The sequence below is a fragment of the Gouania willdenowi genome, chromosome 7, assembly GCF_900634775.1.
Source record: "Gouania willdenowi chromosome 7, fGouWil2.1, whole genome shotgun sequence".
In the NCBI taxonomy this organism is placed as follows: Eukaryota; Metazoa; Chordata; class Actinopteri; order Blenniiformes; family Gobiesocidae; genus Gouania; species Gouania willdenowi.
In genome coordinates this window covers 37,677,880-37,702,671 of record NC_041050.1, presented here as the reverse complement: position 1 = coordinate 37,702,671, position 24,792 = coordinate 37,677,880, and the positions used below count along the sequence as shown (strand labels likewise).

Here is a 24,792-nt window from a genome sequence, read left to right as displayed (position 1 = left end):
GATGTAATGTGTTTGTTGATGATTTGAATTGATTTTACTGACTATTTTAAATGTTCTTATTGATTTTAAACAATTGAATGTTTTATCATGTAAAGCACATTGAGTTGCCTTGTGTATGAAATGCGCTATACAAATAAATTTGCCTATTGTATCATGAGGTACCCAGAGGTTCCCACCCCTAATTACCACCCTGCTGCACTGTCCGAAACAACAAAACGAGCGCCTACTGAAACATAGAAGATGCTAACAGCAGATAGCATGGACTCATCGGTCCAATAAACTGCTCTCAGAGCCGCTGGCGTGGTAAGCAGATAGTGGTTCTATTGAACTGGGCCTAACGGATAAATGGCCATAAATAAATAAGATTTATATGGAAGTTAAAGGTATTGATTCCTTTCCACAATATAACTTTAACTTGTCAATGGCAAGTGTTAATGTCGAACCCTGACTTAAGCGTTCCTCTTTAAACCTCATGTGGAGACAAAAAATACATTATTAAAGACTCGAGGTCTGAACCTTGAGTCCTACATTACACCCAAATTTTTATTTATTATTTTTTTATTTTTATATTTTGACGAGGGATGTCCCGATACAACTTTTTCATTTCCGGTATAATACTGACATTGCAGCCTTGCGTAGCGGCCGATACCGATATTGATCTGATATCAGCATGAATCATACATACTTTTTAAAAAAAAAAAAAATTTTGTTTAATTTTTTAATGTATTTTTTCTTTCTTTTCTTTAATAAAATTTTTTTTAAAAATTACTTATTTTATAGTGTGGAATATTAGAAAAACTGACCCATTTATTATTAACCAATTGGTTACATACATTTTAACCTTCAACATAATATCTACAGTATTCTACAGTTGAATAAAATAAATAAAAACTGAATTAATTATTTTTTTTTTTAAATCGGAAAATCTGGAAATTTGATTTCGATATTCGTTTTTAGGTTAATATCCGACCAATATCTAATATCGATATCGGATCGGGACATCCCTAATTGTGACATTATGAATCTACACCTAATGCACAATAGGTTTATGTTTTTACGTTAGATTTGTGCTGCAATAAAAGTTAAAGATAGACAATCTCTTCCTTTTTTCTAACACATCCTGTACTTATCAAGTTCCTGTGCTGAGGTTTCACTCGTCGTTACCCATGTGACCTTGAGTTTGACCCAAGCTGCTCGTCCCTGAGCTGCTTTACAACAATAATTAGCTTAGCTCTGCTTAAGGCTCCACATTTGATGACTCGCTAACATGTGAATGTATCTTTAACACTCTCTCTCTGCTACTGCACTCCATCCATTTAGTGTTTTACTGTTGGGTCTAATAAGATACACTGGAGGTAAAGAGGCTTCCATTGTTACAGTGTATTTTCTTTAAATAGCGTTCACACTGTAGTTTTTCATATCAAAGGCAAAACAAAGTAGATACAACTTTTTAACTTACGATATAATACTGATACTGCAGATTTGCGTATCAGTCAATACTGATATTGATCCGATACAATATCACCATGAATCATGCATACTTTTATGACTTATTTTGTAGTGTGGATTGTTAGGAAAGGCTTGATTAAGTGATGTCACTCAAACATAGAACAATATTCAGCGACAGTAGTTACTTTGTTGGAGTGTGAACCACAGTCACCTATGGATAGAAGTGCTGGAGCGGAACATGTTATCGGAGAGCTAATATCGGTGATTTTAGATGCAGTCCGATTAAATTTGTTTTCTGGCTGATGTCGTTGGGTAGAATTACACGAGTCAGCATTTATTTTTGATTGATGAATACCATCAAGATGACTTCACATAAGCTGTTATTTAGTGATGACCTGACATATAGTGACTTTCCCTTCTTCATTTGGGAGAGTCATGGGGCTATAGAACGTTTTTTATTTTTTCTTCCCCTCACAAAGCTTCTGTTTGCACTTATTTGCAGGTCCCAAGTGAGTCTTTATTTGTGTGACCGTGTGTAGATGTTTGTGTGCAACCAGGGCCCACAGCCATCAGTGTATGTGTGTTTCCTTGTGAGAGACGTCAGAGGCTACACAGCCATCATCATCTGTGACATCACATCCTGTCCATCTCACCCACTGCTCTCATTCCCACAGGCTGCAAACATCTGCGCACACACACACACATGCACACAGGAAACATTAGGAAAGAGCCACGGGTCATGATATCAGTGCCTCAGGACTTCATCATCTGATCCTTTGGCTGCAGAATAATCCTGACATCCTGTCTATGACTTATCAACCAGAATAGTATCAACTAAAGCACTGAGTCCCTCCCTGGTAACTTTTTATCTGAATAAGAAGACTTGTGAGTTTCTGGACGCCCAAATAAGGTAAACAGGCCTGGACCTGGACAGCTTTATAGTTCTTTGTGTAATATTTTTACATCACATGACACTTGTGTAAACATCTGGGGAACCTGAGGTACAGTATGTATAGACACACAGTTAGACGTAGGACTTGGCGATGTCTCAATAATTTTTTCTCAAATTGGTGATTTGTGATATAAATCTCAATAATTATAATTCAAATGAAGTCTGACCAGAAAGACAATTCTGTGTTAAATATGCTGATGCAAAATGCCACACAGGCACATTTATTAACAAACAGTTGCACAATACGTGCCACTTTTGGCTTTCTCTTCTATAAAGGACAGCACGTGTGAGTGTGTTCTGTAGTGAGGCTTATTAGGATGCACTCATTAATCATCTAACTGTACTTTTAATGTTGTTCTGAGAAGCAGCGACTCCGACAACAAGTATTTTAAAACAAAATAAGCTGTGAAAAAATAAATATACATCTAGATATATTATGCATACAATTATACCCATGCATTCATTTTTTTCCCACTTTTTTTGGCGCAACAATAATATACATAAACACATCTATTAATGCTAACCATGTGCTATAATATTAGCACTTTAACTAACAACCAGTCAGGCAAATGGCGAGGTGCAATTTCCTATTTAAGACCAAATATTAGCACTTTATCGTCTGCCTTATGCACCGTAGCTGCAATAGTCCCTTTATTTCTGGTCTGTCCTCAGCTACATAATGTTATATTTAAGCATTTGTATTTTACTGGACTGTCCGTGCTGTCTGATTTTGGAGTATTCTGTATTTTTGTTTTTTTTAAATGTAATTTCTGTTGTACACAACATCAACCTGTCGGCGACTACGGATGGAAACTAGCCTGTGGCACATTTACCTGTTCATGTCCATTAATGTGCATTGTCCCATGTCACAAATAAGTCAATAAATAAATAAAATAGGCAATATTGTAATTTTCTAAATTGCCAAAATAGAAAACTTGATATATCTTGAATCCCTATATATCGCCCAGCCATAATTAGATGCACAGGTTGATCAATACATGCTTTAAACTTACTGATCATATTAATATTGTCATTTACTGTGCTTTATCCATGGCCTCCAGTAGATTCTGATGTGGTAACAAATTGCTGCATATTTTCACCTAACGACGAGAGAGCATTAATGAAGTTAATGATGGCTGTGAACACGAACAGTGCAAAGACAGATTGTTGTATCACAGAACACTGTCAGGCAGGCAGGGGGCGTGGCTTCAGACAATGGATTAGAAGAGACATTCCTCAGAGAATCCAGCGGAGGAAAGACACTGTGTGTATTCAGAGGGATTAACACCAGGAGGGCAGATGTTTATCAGATACAGTATATCCATAACTAGCAGCCATAGTGTATAATATTAGGTTTTTATTTATTGTGGGACTCTAAGCTCATAGGTTACGGTAAATCACATGTATTATTGTGGAAGGTTTTAATATCTTTTAAGTTTGATGAGTATAAGTTTTGGTAATAATTATGAAAAACCTTATTAATGTCCTGAGTTAAGTTTAAAGTTTGACCAGAGTTATGAGAGATTGTTGCAATAAATGCATTTTCTTTGTTGTTCAGGCTGTTTTTTTTTTTTTTAAGTATTTGCCTGATTTATTATCGTAGTTGAAGTTTTTGTATCATAATTATTGCAATATTTCATTTTGTATTTTGGAGTTTGTTCCAGATTAAGTTTATTGGGATCTGCTGCATGTTCCTCTCTTCAATCTTTTTTGTTATTAGTTCCTGTTTTTTCTTATAACAACAGTATGATATAATCTTCCCTTTGATGACAGCTTTGCTGGTTTCCCAGAGTAAGGAGGGGGGTCGTGTTTTACTGTAAACAGGGTCCTCACGGTCATGAAATTCCTGCAAAAGTTATGGTAATTTGAAAAAGTCCTGGAATATTTGAACTGTTTTGGGGAAATAGCCTGTTTTACTTTAATGTTTAAAATATTAGTACAGTGCCCGTTGGTGGGAGGAGTTTAAGTAGAGTTGTCAATTATGGCCAAATGAGTATGTTTGAAGGTTGGATGTACAAAGAGGTGTCCATACTCTGAAGTGTTATAAAGGGGTTTATTTGTGGGTGCATAGTAAAATAGCGTGTATGATACCTGGTGTAATTCTATGAAACATGCGCATGATAAATAGATGAAAAAAAGTTTGCACCAATGTTCGCTGGACTTAAGCAAATGGATAATAAATGTCATCCCCTGTCCTTAGACCCGCCTTCGACAAGAAAAAACAAAAAAAACCCAGTGGGGAAAATGAACTACACACAAACCTGTCATGTACTGTACATCCAAGGTCTGCATTGTTTATAAACACGTGGTGAAAATATCAGTGTTACACACATTTCACTGGTAACTGGTAATAGTTGATTCTAATGGTAAAGTGGAAGTTACTGCCACACGGGTCCCAGGGACCAAAGGTGTTTTCTGCAGAGCAGGTTTATGATGTGTGAATAACGTTCTGCTTTCTCATTTGCTGATTTGACAAAGGTTTTCCAACTTTGTTTGATTCAATCATTTCTATTAAAGATATGTCCTCCATTTACAGATTTAAACGACAGGTAGGAACAAACGACGCAGTAGAAGCTCTTAGGTAATGCATTTCTTTAAAATCCTGGAATAAAACATCTTCATGGACGTGCACTTACTGGTTCATGGCCCATTACCAGTGGGTGGTTTCACAGCTTTAATCATATTTTAAACAGGAACATTATTTCTTATGTGAGGTAAGAGATGAGTATAAGAGCGCTACACATGGACCGGATGTTTTATTTCATTTGTAATTTATTTTATTTGAAGATTGACAAAAGTACACAGAATTATTTTTCTGATGGTCTAAACCAGGGGGGCACAAATTATTTTCATTGAAGGGTCAAAGATGTATCGTGGTGGAGGGCCGCGTGACAAAACTTTAAAGACGTTTATACAAATATAAATTCAACAAAATGGGACACAACACCCCCCATATGATCAAAACACTACATTTTCCACTACCTTAAACAATCCTTTAAAACTCAAGAATAATAATGTAATTGAACATCAGCTTTAGTTTTTATTTTTCTTATAAATCACTGTACTGTATTACATCAATTTTAATATTTTGAAAAATATCCAAAAAATAAAAATAACATGTTATAAAAATGACATAAAGTCTGTTAAAAACATTGACTTTATAAAGCCACTTCCTTATATAGTAATATTTTCATAATAATGTAATTTAAATGAAAATACCTCAAGTAATACTAATAATTACAGAGCATAATTAATGAATCACTCAGTGTTTTAATCTCTTGATGGCACTGGTTACGATGGGAACATTATAAAATATGTTGTGGACGTACTTGCATTTGGCATCAACCTTTGGTGTTGTGTGCCCTTTAATTACCCACAGAGTGCCTCCCTGAATCACCTCCACCCCATCCTCTCTGTCTACTAGGATCATTTCCACGACTGCATGAGTTGAATCAGAGTTCATCACATGCGTCACCGTTAGACTCAGATTCTCCCTCCACAGATAGACGTTCTTCACAGCCTGCTCTGGAACAGCTGTCACATCACACACACCACACCACACATCACACACATCACACACATCACACACATCACACACATCACACACACACCACACACACACACCACGCACACACCACACACACACCACGCACATCACACACACATCACACACACATCACACACACACCACACACACACCACACACACACCACACACACACCACACACACACACACCACACACACACAGCACACACACATCACACACACATCACACACCACACACACACCACACACACATCACACATCACACACACATCACACACACATCACACACACATCACACACACACCACACACACATCACACACACATCACACACACACCATACACACACCACACACTCTCACACACACACATCACACACACATCACACACACACCACACACTCTCACACACACACATCACACACACATCACACACACCACACACTCTCACACAGGATGATTTTATATATAGAAAAGATGATGAAACGTCCTCTTTATTGATTACCAAGACCAGGATTTTAAATGTACTGTATGTGAAAAGGACCAACTTCAACTGTAAACATTAAATGCTGGAACATGTGGTGCCACTCAAAGCTTTAAATTATTATTATTATAATTTTTACAAAATCTTTGAATCCATTTTGGCAGAATAGAAACAAGTTAATTTTCCTCTTCACTGCAGTATTAAAATCTATAAAACTTGTTTGCCTTACTGACTAACTTCATTATCAGGTTTGGGGTCAATTACATTTTACAATTACGTGTTTTATGATTTCTCTTATATTAAAACACAGTCACGATTACGTTGACCTGTATTTTTTTCCATTTTCAATTCAAATCAAAATGATCGTTTTTCCCCTGAAAGTGAAATAAAATGACATTCTCAAATACTAAAGTTCAATTAGAATCAATCACAATTATTGAGCCTTTTTTGAATAACGTTAGCTTTCTGTTAGCATCTCTTATGATAACAGGTCAGTTTTGACTCATGTCTTAAATCAGCTGTGAAATGCACTAAAAGATATTATCAATCATCTTATTTTTTTCCTATCTCTTGGTTTCCGTGTTAGACTTCCTAATTCATAAAAATATTGCTATTAATATTTTGTGTGTGGGCGTCTGAGGCTTTTTTGTGTCAGTATTGACCTTGATTTTCATGGCCTTTAAAAATGATACTAACGAGAACTGACAGGTAGTGGGAAAAGTTGATATGAAACATCATATTTAATAATTGTCAATTACGTACAGTATGTGTAAGCCATACAACTATAACAGGATTTCCCAGGTTTGCATTTCAATTATATGTCAGTCTTTATACAATTTCTTTGCCAATTAGAATTGCAAAGTCAATTATCTGAACTCAATTACGATTACAACTGCAACACCATTTTTCCAATTACAGTTATTATCGAATTTATGAATCTGTCAGCCTTAAAGGGAAACACTGACGAAAGCCACAAAACAAGTGGAAATATGTCAGAGCGCTTTTAGATTGGCATAAGACCAGAATGATGTACAGTTGTCCTCCCGGCTGCCAACTCACTGTGTACTGTAATAATAGAGCTCAAAAATATACAATATGTCAACTGACTGGAGGAAAACATTTGTGAAATACTACTTGTTGAAACTCCACAACAGAGCTGTGCAACATGAAACAAAAAATATATCTCAATATATGTTTCTAAAATGAGTGCTATATGATCCAAATCTCTTAATTTTATTCATAATAAAGTCCTTTCTAACCAGTTGCTGTGAAACTATTGGACCCCTTAAAGGTCCAGTATTATGCTTTTTTTCACCCATCTCCATTTGTTCTAAGAACCCCAACAACATGGTATTTAAGGTTTATTTTCCCAAACTCGCCTGTTTTAGTTTTAGCCTAAAAACAGGCTGTTTTTTGAGCCTTCATGCATATGCATGAGTGTTTATCACAGCAGTAGTTTTCCATCTCGTCCTTATTTATTTATTTTATTTATTCAGTTCATTTCCGACATGGTTGCAATCACATAAATTAATTTTGACATTCATAGCAAAATCACATCATTGTTTATTTTTATTTTTTATTTTTTATTTTTTTTGTCCTTTTTCATGCCGGAAAGGGCGACGGGAAAAAGCATTATGCTTATCCAGATCCGTCCCCTGATTTGAACACAGATAATTTTACACCAAACCTCATTTCTCCCCTTGTCAAACATTCTCATCTTCTTCATAATTTCATCATTAACGTTTTTTTTTTTTTTTTTTTTTTTTTGTCCTTTTTGATGTGATGCGTTCTCATCTGCAGTCATTGTTCCTGTTGTTACTCCTCCTCACTGTCCTTTTTTTCCGTATCTCCTCGAGCTTTCTTTTCCAGTCGTTGTTTACGTTCCTCCAACTCTCCAAACGAAAAGTTCTTCTTCTTTCGGAGTACCTTCATATCCTCTGAAAGTCGCCTCAGCTAACGATCCAACCTTACACGTCTGACCACATGAATGGTAACTTTAAGACTGCGAATGTGTTGCATTGGGTCACAAACGCATCAGCTCATCCCATAAAAGTGATACGAGGCGGTGTAACGGCTACTAAAAATGGAACTGATTGTGAGCGCTCACTCTGCACCGCAGGGAACTCAACTTTCAACTATTAGCTGAGTCAGCTGTTTCAAACACTGACATGAGCTGCTATGTCGCTTTCTTCTCTTCTTCACCTCATCTGACCACAGACAGACCGCTGCGTTGCATTGGGTCACAAACACATCAGATCATCCCATAAAGGCGATACAAGGGGGTGTAACAGCTACTAAAAGTGAAAATGTTGTGAGCGTTCTTCGGTTTATCTATATACTGGATTATCTGTATACTGAATGTAAATATATTAACTGTAATATCAACCTGCCTTTGCTATGTTTGTTTTAGCTGTGAGGTAGTTTGAGAGGGAGGAGCTCACATTCTTATAGGGTAGGAGGAGCCAGGATTGTGAGGAGGAGGAGTTTCCACCTTATGACTCATAAGGGGGCAATAATCCAACTGGCTCGTTTGGAACTGACTTTATTCAAAATGTGGAATAACAAGGAAGGGAGGAAACTGAACTTTTTCAACTTTGGCCCTCTGAATGAGGCTAAAGTTATGTATTACTGTAGCAAAACCATTAGAACGTGATTTTTTTTTTTTCACAATACTGCCCCTTTAAAGATAATATGGGTTTTGCTTTACCTTGTGTGTAAAAACGATATAAAGACAGCTAGTGTTTGTAACAGGGAACAATTATATGCTTATAGCTGCTCATGTGAACAGTTGGGGCTAAAGCACTGAAGAATAATGATGTGCCTCAAACTGTTTATGAACTGTGTGTGCGTGTGTGTGTGTGTGCATGTGCGTGCGTGCGTGCGTGTGGTTACCTGCTGTTCTAGATATACTAGATATACTGTACACATGTCATTGTTGACCTTCCTACTGAAGCTTAATCCCACTGGGTGTACCACACACACACACACACACACACACACACACACACACACACACACACACACACACACACACACACACACACACACACACACACACACACACACACACACACACACACACACACACACTCTAATCAGTTTATACTTGATTTGGCGCCACAAATTGGCATTTGATGAAGCTTATTATCGTCAAGTTAAAACGAACATTTCTCATAAGAAACAAAGTCATGGAGGTGAAACTGATACTGTGTGTGTGCGTGTGCGTATGAATGCGACAAAATAACAGAAAGAACAGCGCACACACACAGACACACTTTTTCCTGAAAAAGATCCTCTTTTTGTACCAACTGCCACTTGTTGATTGATGTGACTGTTTGCCGTGTGTGTGTGTGTGTGTGTGTGTGTGTGTGTGCGTGTGCGTGTGCATGTGCTGCATCCTGGTTAAAGTTTAGTCAATGGATATTCACTCTATTTATACATGTATTTGTTTCCATCACACACTCATGTTTGTCACACATGTATTGATACACACACGCTGTCAGCTCAGCAGCACTCTGACTGAATACTATTCACATCCTAAAGCTGGGTCACTGGGTGCAACATCAATGGTTTGGGATTCCTTCACGTTCCCATTTGACATCCAAGAACAAATAAAGCATTTACCGCCTCAACAAAGGAGATTTGAATTGTGCAGTTTTTGGCTGAAAACAATAAGAGTGTGTGGATAGTGTCTACAGACACGCCTACTCATGAATATGCATAAATAGGCCCCAACTCAGCCCATTTTTAGAATGGCAGTGGCTATCCATACGGTTGCCGTATCGATATCCCAACATTCTATCCGTACGCAGACTTAGACTAAACCTAACCCTAAAAATTGTTGCAATATAGAGTTATGACCTCACCCTAAGATGCTACGTACGTGTTCTTTGGTAAACGTACCAATCGCACCGGGGATTGTCTGTACGACAATTGTACGAAAAGACACTTTTTTTTTTTTATTAGAATTGCTCAGGAAGTGACTTTTCAGAGGCTAAAACTCCAGAAAACAGGCAAGATTGAGAAAATAAACCTCAAATACTTTGTTGTTGGGGTTCTTAGAACAAATAGAGATGAGTGGAAAATAGCATAATACTGGACCTTTAAAGCGTCGGTGTGTACCGTACTTGTGTTAAGTCCAACGTTTTCATACCAGTTGAGAGGTTTATTGAAGTGGGTCAGACAGAGATTACAACTTTAACTTTGTTTTGGATATAAAAATGTTTTAACTGATTAATGGGTTTTGTCTTTATAGAATCTAATACAGCTAATGCCCCTGTTTGGTTCTTGTTTTTGATGTTTTAAACTGTGACTACTCCGCTTCAAAACCACTTTAATTCTTCTCGCCGTCAAATGATGCATTACTTTTATTGTGGCAAGGAAACAAAAATACATTTGAATAATTTTCTCTGCAAAATGGTCTAACATTTGATCAGTTGTGACTTTTCGTTCCCCACTATCTTATATGTATGTGTGAATGAGAGCTAATGAAGTGGAATAGTGCTGTCAGTTTAGAGCTCCAGTTGTAGAAACACATCGTTTGTGTAACTTTAGAAGGTTCATTAAATTGTTCCCACTGATCTAAGAAGAAAAGATCTGATCAATCAATAAGGATTTTAAAGTTGATTTGCCGTCATTGGTTTTAGAAAAATAAAAACCCTACTAATGTTTGAAGGAGCAGAAACATTTATTGAAGACAAAAATGATGCTAAATGTCGTGTTGGTCTAATAAAGAACCACATTTATGACCATAAGTGCTGACTTTGGTTTGTAACGTCATAAATCATACTCAAAATTATGCTGTAGACTGTATATTTTATTATTTAAAGATGTTATCCAATGTTGTAGTTATTATAAACTTACTAATTATTAGTTTTTGGAAAACAGGATGATATTACAAAATAAAGACTGAATCGAGAAGTTTTAAATTAATGAGGTAATTTATCATAATTTTATTAAAAAAAATGTTAATGTGACTCACCTTGTAATACTTATTAATAGTAATAGTAATAATGCATCAATTTTATGTAGCAGTTTATCATAGACACTCAAAGTCGCTTTACAGAATTAAGGGATTATTCTTTCACTCCACACTTAGTGGTGGAAAGCTACTATTGTAGCCACAGCTGCCCTAGGGCAGACTGACGGAAGCGAGGCTGCCATAGTGCGCCATCGGCCCCTCCAATGACAGAATGACAATTCTGTCAATGACAGACACCACTGGGCAGCTGGAATTCTCAGTGGTCTCCATCCAACTACTAACCAGGCCCAGACCTGCTTAGCGTCAGATCTAACGGGATCGGGCAATGACAATTATTAACAGTTTATTTAATTGATAATTTAATTGTTTTTAAATAATTTTCTTTCATTTTATTATGTTTTTTTGAATCTTTTTTATTTTTTTCTACTAAAATGTGTGCGCTTGTATTTAATCCTTATTTCATTAACTGTATTTAACTTAATTATGTAAGTTTTTCTTTCTCTTTCTTTCTTTCTTTGTTTAGTGTTTATTCTTTTTATTTGTAATATTTCTTCAGCCTCTAACACAAGTAATTTCCCCCTGGGATTAATAAAGTACTTCTGTTTGTGATTTAATTCAATAAAATGTATTTCAATTACATTTTTTGGATAAAGTTTATTTCATTTGACTTATGCCTATAGTTAAATTAACTCCTATGATTCAACTTAATCCATCTTTGTCATACGTCATTGTATTTTATTGCAACTTGTTATGGAAAATTGTCAAGAGATGGCATGCAGGTTGAAAACTTGAGCCACTAATGAAACTGTGGACACGATGGTAAACGACAAAGATTCTACAAACACAGTTAAAGTTGAAAAGTAGCGTGGTGGGAGTGTGGAGAGTGGGCTGCACAGAGAGGCATTGTGGGACTCTGACATCTGCAAACACACACACACACACACACAAAGATGTACAAACACACATTTATCCTCTGCACACAGGCACCCAGTGAAGCCCCTCAATCATAGATTGTCTAGAATAGAAATGTTCCAACGAGGGACGGCCACCAGTATTCTTCATTTAAAGGAATGATGCTTAAATCAGTATTTAGATGGTTTGATAATACAATATTCTCTCTCTCACGACACTGAATTCTTTCTGAAGCCAAGTACAGTGGGATCAGATAATAACTAAAAACACCTTCCCACTAGATTTAACCACTATTGACATGAATCGTTTTAAGTTCATTCCTGAGCCACAAAGTGATTGATTTAATACACTTATGCTTCCTCCTCGTGCTAAATATGCACTTTCCTTTTTTGTTCCTCGGATGAATAATGAATATATAATTTCATCCAATGGGAAAGTGACACTAAATAAAAACATGTTGAGGTAAAATGGAATTAATCTCCTTTATCTACATTTTATCTTATGGTGACTATATTTTTACATATTTCCAAAAAAAGAGGACACGGGCCGACCTCTTCATACTCAAAGTACTCAATGTTTTGTTGAATCTATCCTGTAACGACAAAACAAAATAGAAAAATAAGTTTAACTGTCCATACCGTTTAAAAATGTACTTTATTATGTATTATTACAATCTGTCCTTTAAAAATCTCATATAAACCTTCTTAAAATGTCTCAATCATTGAAACAATGACAAAAATCTCCTAGAATCTTTAACTTCCTGTATAGGCTAAGTTTACCCTCCATTAATGTTTTATCTTCCATCTTTGACTTTAGTCTCTCTTCTCTTTTCCTTGTGTGGGGCCATTTTGTCAAAAGACAGCAGCATGTTTAATGATTTTGTCACGTGTGAGTAAAATTGCCATAATGACATGATATTCTACTGTAAAGAGCAACTCATTCGTTTTCAGGAACTGGTGGAATTTCTCCGATGGAGCAGTTATTAGCAGAGTTACTGGTCATTTTAATGAATGTGTTCCTGTGGATGCGTTCAGGGTCCCTGGGAAACCCAGACATTTTGATGAGTTTGTAAAATCCGGCCGGACGGATATATCTTCTTTTCAAGATGTGAAAAGAGGATAACTCTGAATAAATGCTGACATATGGTCACCCTACTTAATTTCTCTCTCGATATTAACCCTAAATATAACCTTTTTAACATTTCCTATAACGTGCAATCTTAGTGTTAATTATTTCATTAAATATGTGTATCACTGTGAGACAAGGAACGTTTTTTAATGGGCAAATGTTTCCGGGAACCGCTCAATTGGTGCCCCGCCCTCCCCCTCCCATCCTGGCCGCATTAAAAAGCATCTAAACCACGCAAAACACCGTCTAAACTGCCAAAAAAAACCTACACAAATCATCCCTGAGTCCTAAACACAGAGCCACCAGTGCCCGCTTAACTTTGCTGTGCCTGTGAAGCTCTGTCCGTTTCTCGCTCCGTGAGAACCTGAGTCAGCTCTAATCAGTTTTACCTGCTTAGAGTGTTTGAACAACATCTAATCAGAGCTACAGAAGATCTGTTGTTGTGGACGAGAACATTAATACCATGGATTGTAGAGTCTGAAATGTCGTAGATTATTAATAACTTCCCTAGTGGTGAAATAACTGATGCATCCTTGCATTCATTTATTTTTGTTTAATCATTACGGTCTGGAATGATGTCATCAGGATCATTTAAATTAGGTTGGTTTAGTTAAGTTGATCAAAACTTTAATCAATAAACCTGATCAGATTCAGTAAATCATTGATCCCTGAGGAGGATAATGGTGACATTAATGCTGTTCTCATACATCTTTATATGACATAAATAATTAAAATAAGGATCAGTCAGAATAATTCATGTCACTACAACTTATATCTACCTTTTAATTGCACATTAGTTTATTTTTGACATACATTTTTGTTTAATTATAGCTTTTTTTATTTATTAGTATTTATTTTAGTTTTCTCACAGGAGTTAAAAACTAATGTTTTCTGAAAAAATATATTAATATTTCTAAAAAAAAAAAAAAATAATGTGGAAAACATTGAATTTGGGAAAAAATCAAACAGATTTTATTGGGCCCTAATATTGTAAGATGCAACTACACAAAAATAATTACTTTTTAATTTACTACTTTGTATGCACTCATTTCATAATCCGAAGGGAAACTCTATGCTTTTTTTTTTAAAAAAAATATATTTCATTAATAAATATTTCATGAGAAATTTAGTTGTATTTGTCACATTTAATTTGGTCTTACTAAATAATTATGCACATTTACAGATATTGTACATGATATGAGTGATAATATAATATAAAGGCTATTTTGCCTTCAGATATTTACTTTTGGTGTACCATGGACTCTAAAAGTTTGGGAATCACTGGTCTAAAGCATGCATTCTTTTTTCTTTTTAAAATAATATTCTCCACATACAGTATGCAGTATATATATATACAGTATACAGTATATATTTATCTCCACACGTGCAAACATGCACTTGACCTTTCCTACTCTACACAAGCTGAAGTGAGATCAAAATTCAGGTATTTTAAAAGCTTTTTTTTTGCTGCTTCAGTCTTGAATCAATTGACTTAAATAACTCTTTGACATTATAAACTTAATGGATGACTGACTGTTGGGGGTGGAATATATCAGACTTTAATAAGATCAAATTATGCGTATAAGGTCAGTTCCTCCCAAACTGCTGGTAATCATCGTTTCCTTGTATTAGATTGAAAAGATCCTTTAATAACAAAATTTAAATTGTAAATAAGAAAGCCTGGATACCACAAATTAAATTAGGTTTGAGGTGGTTCTTCTTTACATAGAGATATGCAACATAAAGCATAATCTTAAGCAATATCTAACAATTAAAATGATTTCCACTTGCTTACAGCAAGACTGAGATAATCTCTGAAATACTAGGGGTGAGATCTTTCAGTAACATAAGTTATATGCCTAAGCATCGTCCTCAACTATTTATTTTGATCATTCCAGTGACATGGAACAAAAACATGGTATGGATAAGTTGCAATAGTCCTTAAGAAGTCAACTGATAAAAAGAGATATCAGTTCAGAAAGTCCTTTGTATTTAAAATTCATGATTTGAAGAGAAAAGTTCTATAAAAAACAAACTTAATACAATCAATAGATTTTCTCAGACTAAAAATGTTATTAAAAAAAAAACAGGATCTGGATGGGCGGGCATTTTGATTGACTTCTGGTCCTTTTGGTCGTTTTAGGTGGCAAAAGACGTGTCCATCCGTGTCCACAGCCAGCTGGACACTGTGGAGAAGAAGAGGAGTCGTCTGGATCAGGAGAACGAAGAGCTGAGGGTTCGACTCCAGGACCTGGAGGTTGCCAAACAGGTCCTGCAACAAGAAATCGACAAGGTAGGATCAAAAACTTCAGATTGGTTTGGGAAGAGGACCACTTGGTTGGGTTAAGATATGACCCACTCATCAAAGAGCATTGGAAGCTTCTCAAACTGTGGAGCTTTTCAGGCTGGGGAGGAAAAAGCTACAAGTAATAGATTTAAATCTGTTCTTGACCGAGGGGTGGACTGGCCTTCTGGACGGGCATCGTCCCGTCTACCCATAGTGGGCCGGTTCGGTTCACTATGTTTTTTTATTTTTTTATTTTGATGAGCAACGAGAGGCAGATATGGTAACTGGAGGCAAAAAAAATGGTCCAAAAAGTGGCAGAAACGTGTCAAGAAAAGAGTGAAAAGTGACTACCATGGGCCACAAGCAGCCAAGAGTGGCCAAAAAATGGGCAAATAAAGAGGAACCAGGTGGTATGTAATGACAAAGGGTAGCATGGGTAGAATGTGGCAAACAATAGTGAAAAAGGGCAAAAATGTGGAACAAAAAGAAGCGAGTGGTATTTATTGGGCAAAAGTTGGCTTATTTGGATGGAAAGTGGCCAAAAAATTGGATAACAGTGTCAAATAGAACTATATAGAACTAACTATATATAGGATACAAGAGATATTTATTGGCAAAAGGAGCTAAAGTCTGAAAAAAAAGTGTCAAAAGCGTTTGAAAAGGGGCAAAAATGGGAAAAAGGAAGTTGCAAAATGGAAATAACAACAAAGGGGTTAAAGTAGGGTACGTACTGATTATATTAGTAGGGTACGTAATGATGATATTAGTAGGGTACGTACTGATTATATTAGTAGGGTACGTGCTGATTATATTAGTAGGGTACGTACTGATTATAGTAGTAGGGTACGTAATGATTATATTAGTAGGGTACGTAATGATTATATTAGTAGGGTACGTAATGATTATATTAGTAGGGTACGTAATGATTATATTAGTAGGGTACGTACTGATTATATTAGTAGGGTACGTAATGATTATATTGGTAGGGTACGTAATGATTATATTGGTAGGGTACGTAATGATTATATTAGTAGGGTACGTAATGATTATATTGGTAGGGTACGTACTGATTATATTAGTAGGGTACGTAATGATTATATTAGTAGGGTACGTAATGATTATATTAGTAGGGTACGTAATGATTATATTAGTAGGGTACGTACTGATTATATTAGTAGGGTACGTAATGATTATATTGGTAGGGTACGTACTGATTATATTAGTAGGGTACGTAATGATTATATTGGTAGGGTACGTAATGATTATATTGGTAGGGTACGTAATGATTATATTAGTAGGGTACGTAATGATTATATTAGTAGGGTACGTAATGATTATATTAGTAGGGTACGTACTGATTATATTAGTAGGGTACGTAATGATTATATTAGTAGGGTACGTAATGATTATATTAGTAGGGTACGTAATGATTATATTAGTAGGGTACGTAATGATTATATTAGTAGGGTACGTAATGATTATAGTAGTAGGGTACGTAATGATTATATTAGTAGGGTACGTAATGATTATATTAGTAGGGTACGTAATGATTATATTAGTAGGGTACGTAATGATTATATTAGTAGGGTACGTAATGATTATATTAGTAGGGTACGTAATGATTATATTAGTAGGGTACGTAATGATTTTATTAGTAGGGTACGTAATGATTATAGTAGTAGGGTACGTACTGATTATATTAGTAGGGTACGTACTGATTATATTAGTAGGGTACGTACTGATTATATTAGTAGGGTACGTACTGATTATATTAGTAGGGTACGTACTGATTATATTAGTAGGGTACGTACTGATTATATTAGTAGGGTACGTAATGATTATATTAGTAGGGTACGTAATGATTATATTAGTAGGGTACGTAATGATTATATTAGTAGGGTACGTAATGATTATATTAGTAGGGTACGTAATGATTATGTTAGTAGGGTACGTAATGATTATATTAGTAGGGTACGTAATGATTATATTAGTAGGGTACGTACTGATTATATTAGTAGGGTACGTAATGATTATATTAGTAGGGTACGTAATGATTATATTAGTAGGGTACGTAATGATTATATTAGTAGGGTACGTACTGATTATATTAGTAGGGTACGTACTGAGGTACTTCAGGTTCTATTTGGTTCGTTGTTCTTTGGACAAATAAAAGAACAACTCTGTTCCAAGTTTGTCGTAAATCCTCAGGAGATTCTGTGTATGTTGTCTTGACTTGATTTCTGCCACTCTGCCAACACTCCAGGGACTTCTTTGTTGAGCCAAGTGCAGCAATGAAACACTTGAGTGAAACGGGGAAAAAAAAGGAATGAATGTTGACGTCAGGGCCAGTTCTGGTAAAAAGAAATGAAAGTGAGGTGAAACTATACCCTGTAGTCGATGAAAAACCTAAACTTATTGGGTTTAAAGTGAGTCTCCCTCTGAGCAGTGTGGCCTAAGTTTACTTTCACAATAAAACAAGAGTTTGTGGTAGATGTGGGTGACACAAAAAAAGTCATCTAAATACATTATAGAGTTACTGATACTTGTTTAACAGATGTAACATTCTTTTAAAGACAAAAGATAGCAGCTTGTTGCCTTTTTTTTTAAACATCAACTCCCAGCTAGCTTAGTAAGGTTCTCTGTCTAGGCCACCGTGTCAAACTTAAGGCCTGGGGGCCAAATCAGTCCCTTTCGATTATCCAACTCGGCCCGCAGCAGAATTTTAAAAAAAAACTACAGAATAAACAGCAGGAATTATTGTGTAAATTTACCAAATATTTCAGTTGCAGTTATCTCAGCTTTTCTAAATACACAAATTCAATGAAACTCCACAATATTTGGAGAATCGCTTTTTTCCCATTCTTTTATCACATGACTGCAGTCATTTTGAACAAAAGCTCAATTTTCCTGAAAACATTTCACATAATTTCCCCATTTTAAATACAAATTGGTCACAAAATTAATGAAATTTAAGAGAAAATCCTGCTGGGAGAGATATGTCACTTATTGTTTGGATATTGGATATTTTCGGCGCCTTTCGTAGTTTATGTATCATTTATATATGGAAATGCAAACTTGAGAACATTAATGTTGAAATTGTTAATTTTCCCACTTAGTATCAAACTACTTTGTATTTGGTAAAAGGAGCTGAACCCCTGGTCTAGGTGTATTTGTGGTAGGTTTTTACATATTCAGGCTTTGGTTTTGTTTGTTGCATCTGCTAATACATCTAACGTTGGAAGTATTTTACTTGTTAACTTCTGCGATGCTGTTTAACTAATGTTCAGCCAGGGGAATTGTCACGATAATCATGTTTTTATGACGGAACACCAGGAACAGGCTCTGCTCAACGTTTCATCAGCTGTGGATCTTTCTGTTCTGCTATGCTAACCCTTCAGTGACAAGTTCTTGGCATAGCTGGTGTATGTCGGAGAGGACTCTGTGTGCATGTGTGTGCGTGTTCTCACGCCTCTTTGATTTTACAGCCAATATTAATACACCTACCGTACATTCCAGAGATGGAAACTCAAGTATTTTAAGTTTAAATCTCTCTATTTAAAGATTAGCTTTATGCAAGAAAAGAATAATACTGAATGAAGAGAAATACGCTAAAGTCAGGGTGCAGAGTTAGCATCTATTTAGCTCTTTGCTAACTAAATATTTGCAGTCGGTTTTAATTTTGCTCAAAATGTGATGATAAAATGTAACTAGATTAGTATGGGTGGAGGAAAAAAAAACTATTCAGCAATTTATCGCCATATTTCACCGCACAATTATCGTATCGATCCAAAAAATGTCCAAATCAATTTTCAAATCATGTTTTTTAATGAAAGAGGCATTACATTGTGTTAATGTTAATGTTTCTTTTTATTTAAAAATAAGACAAAAAGAAAGAAACTCCTCTGAAGAAGACTGGCAGTTGACGGTCGAAACCCTGAACAAAAGCAACAACTGAATAACGAAAACTAAAATATAAATTCTCTATATATTCTTGATGATTTTACTGTGAAACTGCAGCTAATTGTGACATCTATTTGAATGCTTGTTCTACACTCTGTAGATAAATATACAGTAACTACATGTGTGCGTATTATTACTCCTGGGTTAAACCAACACGTGGAAATGAAACGCCTCCTCCTCTGCTGCTCCCTCCTTCTCCTCCTCCTCTCTTTATCATCACTTTCCATCCTTCTTCCCTCCTTTTCTCTCCCACAGAGACTCAGAGGAATGCTGATACTGGGATTTCTCTCCCTCCTTTGTCCACCTCCCATCCTCCCTCTGCACCCCCCCCCCCCACTCCCTCAAACCAAAGCCTTTACTCCCCCCTCCCTTACACCGAACTCCCTCTCCCTTTCACCTAAAACTGTTTTTCTTCTATCCCCCTCCCCTCTGCCATCTTTCAATCCCTCTACCATACCATTGATTCAGTCTCGCTGTTTGACCTTTAAAAGGTGCACGGTTGGATGGGATGTAGAGGAGAATGGGTTCGTGTTGTACGGAGACTTTGACTTTAGAGATATTGACAGAAAGATGGATAGGATGCATGTTTGCAGATGTACGTTCATATGTAAGGAAAGGGGTTTGACTAATGGAAGCGATGGTGTAGAAATTAGGGGCGCACCAAAATGAAAATTGTGAAAACCAAGGCAGAAAATTGAAACACCGAAAGAAATTATTATGCATATTATTAGTTCCATTGCATTTAGGGCTCTGAATGTGTACTAACCTAGGGTTGGGCAATATCTAAATGAAATTAAATGACCAGGATCGTTATCAGGCTTCTGCAGAGCTTGATGATGAGTTCATCATTTGAATCAGATGAGTTAGAAGAGGGAAACATCTAAAACATGCTGGATAGGGACTCTTGAGGACCAGGATTGGGGACCCCTGATATAGAAGATATTGTAATTTTCTATATTGCCAAAACATAAAACTCAAAATATCGCCCAGCTCTATACTAACCTCACGAAAATTAAAACATTGCAATTGTGTAAGTTAATATTAATGCTTCAAAGAATAAATGAATTACCAATATTAAAACATTTATTGAGCACTGACGGTCCAACAATGCACAATTTAAAATAAAAATGAATAAAAATGTTTAACTTGACACCACTCAATAAACAATATTGTACAGACGTAAAACTGCTGCTGAAAAAGTCAAATTAAATACATTATCTCATTAAACACAAAGTACATTGAAGTTCTTGATTAAAAAATCAGCTTCTTAGCTTTATTTATTATCCAATCATGTTCTTGGAGACGCACGCACATGCTCAGTGTGCTTTGATTGTGGCGTGGATCATGTCTTGTGCACGCTGGTTTAATTTCGATCCCATTCAAGTATTGATCTTTATTACGCGAACCAAGTACGGTCGTGATAAAGTCCAGAGGATCTCTGTGGAACGTGTGCTGACGGACTGAAACCAGATGCTATCGATGCGCAACCGATAGCATCAGTCGTTAGCGGCACGTAACTACAGTGTCTAAGTGACACGGAAATATAAAACACTAACGTGCACCGTCTCAGAAAAGGCTTTAGTGCTCAGATGTATTAAATACAGCTGCTCCACGAGACCAAGGGCAAGTTTTCTCGTTTCCAGGTAAAGCATTTACACCGACCGCAGTGTTATTTCACGTCTTTACAACATCCTGTTTCGGTCGCTTTGTTTCGGTGAGAAAAGAGTTTTGGCCAAAAACCAAAAATATTTTTGATGAATCACTAAAATAAATAATTAGAGCTGGGTATCATGGCCATTTTCCTGAATCGATTCCATTTTGATTAATTAGGTTTTGAATCGATTAATCGCGATTTCGATTTTGATTCAGTTTTATTAAGATGGCTCCAAACTTCTGACTTGAGTTGGGGTGTCTTACCATGCGGAGCTTCCTCTGCCACGTTTACACTGAATTGAGTGCACTCTTGCATTAATCAGAAGCAGTCGCCGACTCTGCTAACACCAGACTATAGTGCAAGAAAAACAATTTCAGCACCTACAGTATGAATCGATTTTGGAGAAATTTAATAAATTCGATTCAAGATGCATTAAATCAATTCTTTTCACACAGCTCTAGTTAGGATAAAGATGTGCAAAGATTTAATAAATTCAATCAAATGCAAAAAAGACACGATTGACACGTGTTCTTCTCACTTGCTGATATGTAGGTAGTGAAGGTAGTATGCATACATTCTGGAGATGCATTAAAAGCGGGAAAAATAGGCACGTGATAACTCCAACAGGATTGACAATACCTAGAAGCACCGTGTGACTCTTTTTGTTTTAGTGCAGTTCATGTTTGTGCCTATATCATAATATATGTCCCTTCTTTTTATTAGAATAGGCCTTTGTGTGAACAGAAAAACAATGAATCTAAACACCTCTGAATGCTGAATCCCTAAATACTCATAGGATTCTTCAAATCCCTGTTGTCAATTTGTGATGAAAATGCTTTTAGGTTTTCATACTTAACTTTTCCCGGGGGCTATTTGGACACAAATTGACCAAGAAAGCCTTTATTTAGGCTCAAGATGACCAAACACAAAGGAGTAACAGGAAATAGTGGGAATTATAGATCATAAAGCTACGCAAGACTGAAAATAGATATTTTTTTTGGGGGGGGTGGGGGGAAGGGATGGTGAGGTAATGGATTTGGGAAAAGAAAAGAAATGTGGCTGTGAATTGAGGAAACTGCACCGTGTGGTCTCGGTAGGACTGGCAGAAAAGGGATTACAGCTTTAATTGGAAAATAAAAAAAAATCTAAGTGCTTGTCTTTCATTTTTCACATGTTCCTATTATGTTGGTACTTTCAGCCTTTTTTTTTTGTTTCCACCCAGACGGGTGCACAGACTCCTGGACCCTTTATTCTCCTTTATTCTCCTCGCCACATGCCTTTAAATACCAGCTTTCCCATGAAGGTCATTCTAGTGCTTTTTGTTCCGTCTTTGTCCGAGTGCATTTATCTGCACATTCTACCTCTGTATGTAGGAATAATATGATCATTTAGAACTGATAAGGTCTTAAAATCTTAAATCATTTGTTTTTAGAATGAGGAAAAAACTATTTAAAATGAATGTTTTTTCTTTAATCGTCTCAGGGAAGTTTTTGTCTTTCTCACAATATTTTAACCCATGGACTTTTTGTAAGGGATACAAATAAATGTACTTATTCTGGATCACTATCTCATAAAATGTATCTTCAAAGAGAGTTGCTCTTGTTTCACTGGTGTGTTTGAGGTTAAATTCCAGCTCTTATTACGTTCAATAGATTTGTACATTTAGTTTGTTGGTGAAGTATTCACAAAGTAAAATTAAACATCTGGGAAGGTTCGTTGATGCAGCAAAAGATTCTGCAACTCGTCATGTTCCACCTTCTCACTCTGTCCCTAATGTCCCTTTATTAAAGCTGAACACTATGACAGCTGATCAGCTGTTCCATGTTCGCTGTCAAAGCACAAGATAAGGCTGAATAAGATGTCATGAAGGCTGCAATTAAGTGTTCATTGCTAAATGATGACACCTTTGGAGCTATGTTGGCATTTTTGGGTTAGGTGGAGGATCTAGTGGGGTTAGGTAGGGTTAAGGGTTGGGTGCATTGGTTTTTTTTTCTCGATGAAACTCCCTGAACGTTTCTGGACCGTTCAGTTTGGGCCAACGCATGTTACTCGAGCTTCTCTGTACCTTGTGAATTAGTGTCAGTGTCGGAGTGTATAGAGTGTTTGTAATGTGTTCAGAGCCCATTAGTAGGTAGACCAGGGTTCCTGCGGATCCTTAAATAGTCTTAAAGGGCATTAAATTCATGAATCTAAAAATAATGCCTTAATTGTCATTAAAATGTTTTAAATCAATGTTAAATTTTATCACTTAAGTGTGATTTTATGATTGTAATTAGTCTCGCAGTTCAAAATAAATGGTAGCATTTGTTTTTAAAAAAACATGTAATTTACCAAAACATTGTGTAATCACGTCATGCTTATAGCAACTTTTAACAACATGGGGAAATTAAAATTTAAAGAAAATTGCCTGTCCATCAAAGATTTTTCTTAATTTTGTATTTTTTGCATTTTTGTTGGTCCATAGATTTCTTGCTATTTTGTAGTCATCTTGTGTATATTGAGTGATTTTAATTATTTTTTTTTTTTGTGTATTTTTGTGTGCTTTCTTTGGGGGCCACCAGTTGCACTAGTCACTGGTAAACATGGACCCTAACCCTCTGTAATTGATGTGGCATTTTTTTCCCCAATTGTGTTTAATGTGAAGTTGGTCTTAAATTTAATTTCAAATTTCATTAAAAAGTCTTTTTTATTTGACTGAAGCTGTAGGAACCCTGGTAGACTGAATGCAGTCAGCCACCACTGTGCTTGTTTGGCAAACCCTGGGTTAGACTATGTGCAAGTAAGATGGGTTAGGGTTAGGTAGGATTAGGGGTTTGGCTTCATGACACATTATTCACACCTTCAAAGACACAAAGAAAAAATGTAAAGATCTTTGGCTGTAAAACATAAGAACAGAACAATAAAAAAAAAATGGAGAGCAGAGGAAAGGAAAAACGAGACCGTAGGGAGAACACGGCCTCGCCGAAGGGGTTTACGGATCAATGGGAGCTTCACAGGTAGTGGGACAAACAGTTCACATACCTGTGATGTGTACGCATGCACACACACAAACAACTGGTGAACAGAGACTCCTCTGAGAACCCATAGACCCAAATACACACTCACACAGAGAGAGAGAACAGTACAAAGAACAATGGCTCACTATTACTCTTTGTGTATCAAACAAAAACATCTAACTGCACACTGACTGACTATTGGACCAATGAGGGTGTTTCCTCTACTGGTGTAATAGGGAAGTCTTCAAAGACCAAGCTGAGGATAAAGTGTACCTGCGTATTAATTAGTTATAAATCTCACTTAACATCACTTTGCGCTGACATCTTAACAAACGGACGATTAGCGTTGTTCTGGTCGGCCTCATGTTCTCTGCTTGGCTGCCAATATTTGTGCACCAAGAGTGGAACATGTTTTAGAACCCCGTAGGGGGTGAGGAGGTAATT

General features: G+C 36.3%; 1 protein-coding gene across 3 annotated transcripts in view; it reads left to right on the top strand.

The window, feature by feature from the left end:
* Positions 1-24,792, top strand: part of mtcl2 (microtubule crosslinking factor 2) — a 120,678-nt gene that overhangs the window by 19,904 nt on the left and 75,982 nt on the right. For all 3 annotated transcript variants that reach the window (XM_028452694.1, XM_028452691.1, XM_028452693.1), the window contains exon 4: positions 15,595-15,744. In XM_028452694.1, coding sequence (XP_028308495.1) covers positions 15,595-15,744 — 150 coding nt within the window. The remainder of the gene's footprint in view (positions 1-15,594; positions 15,745-24,792) is intronic.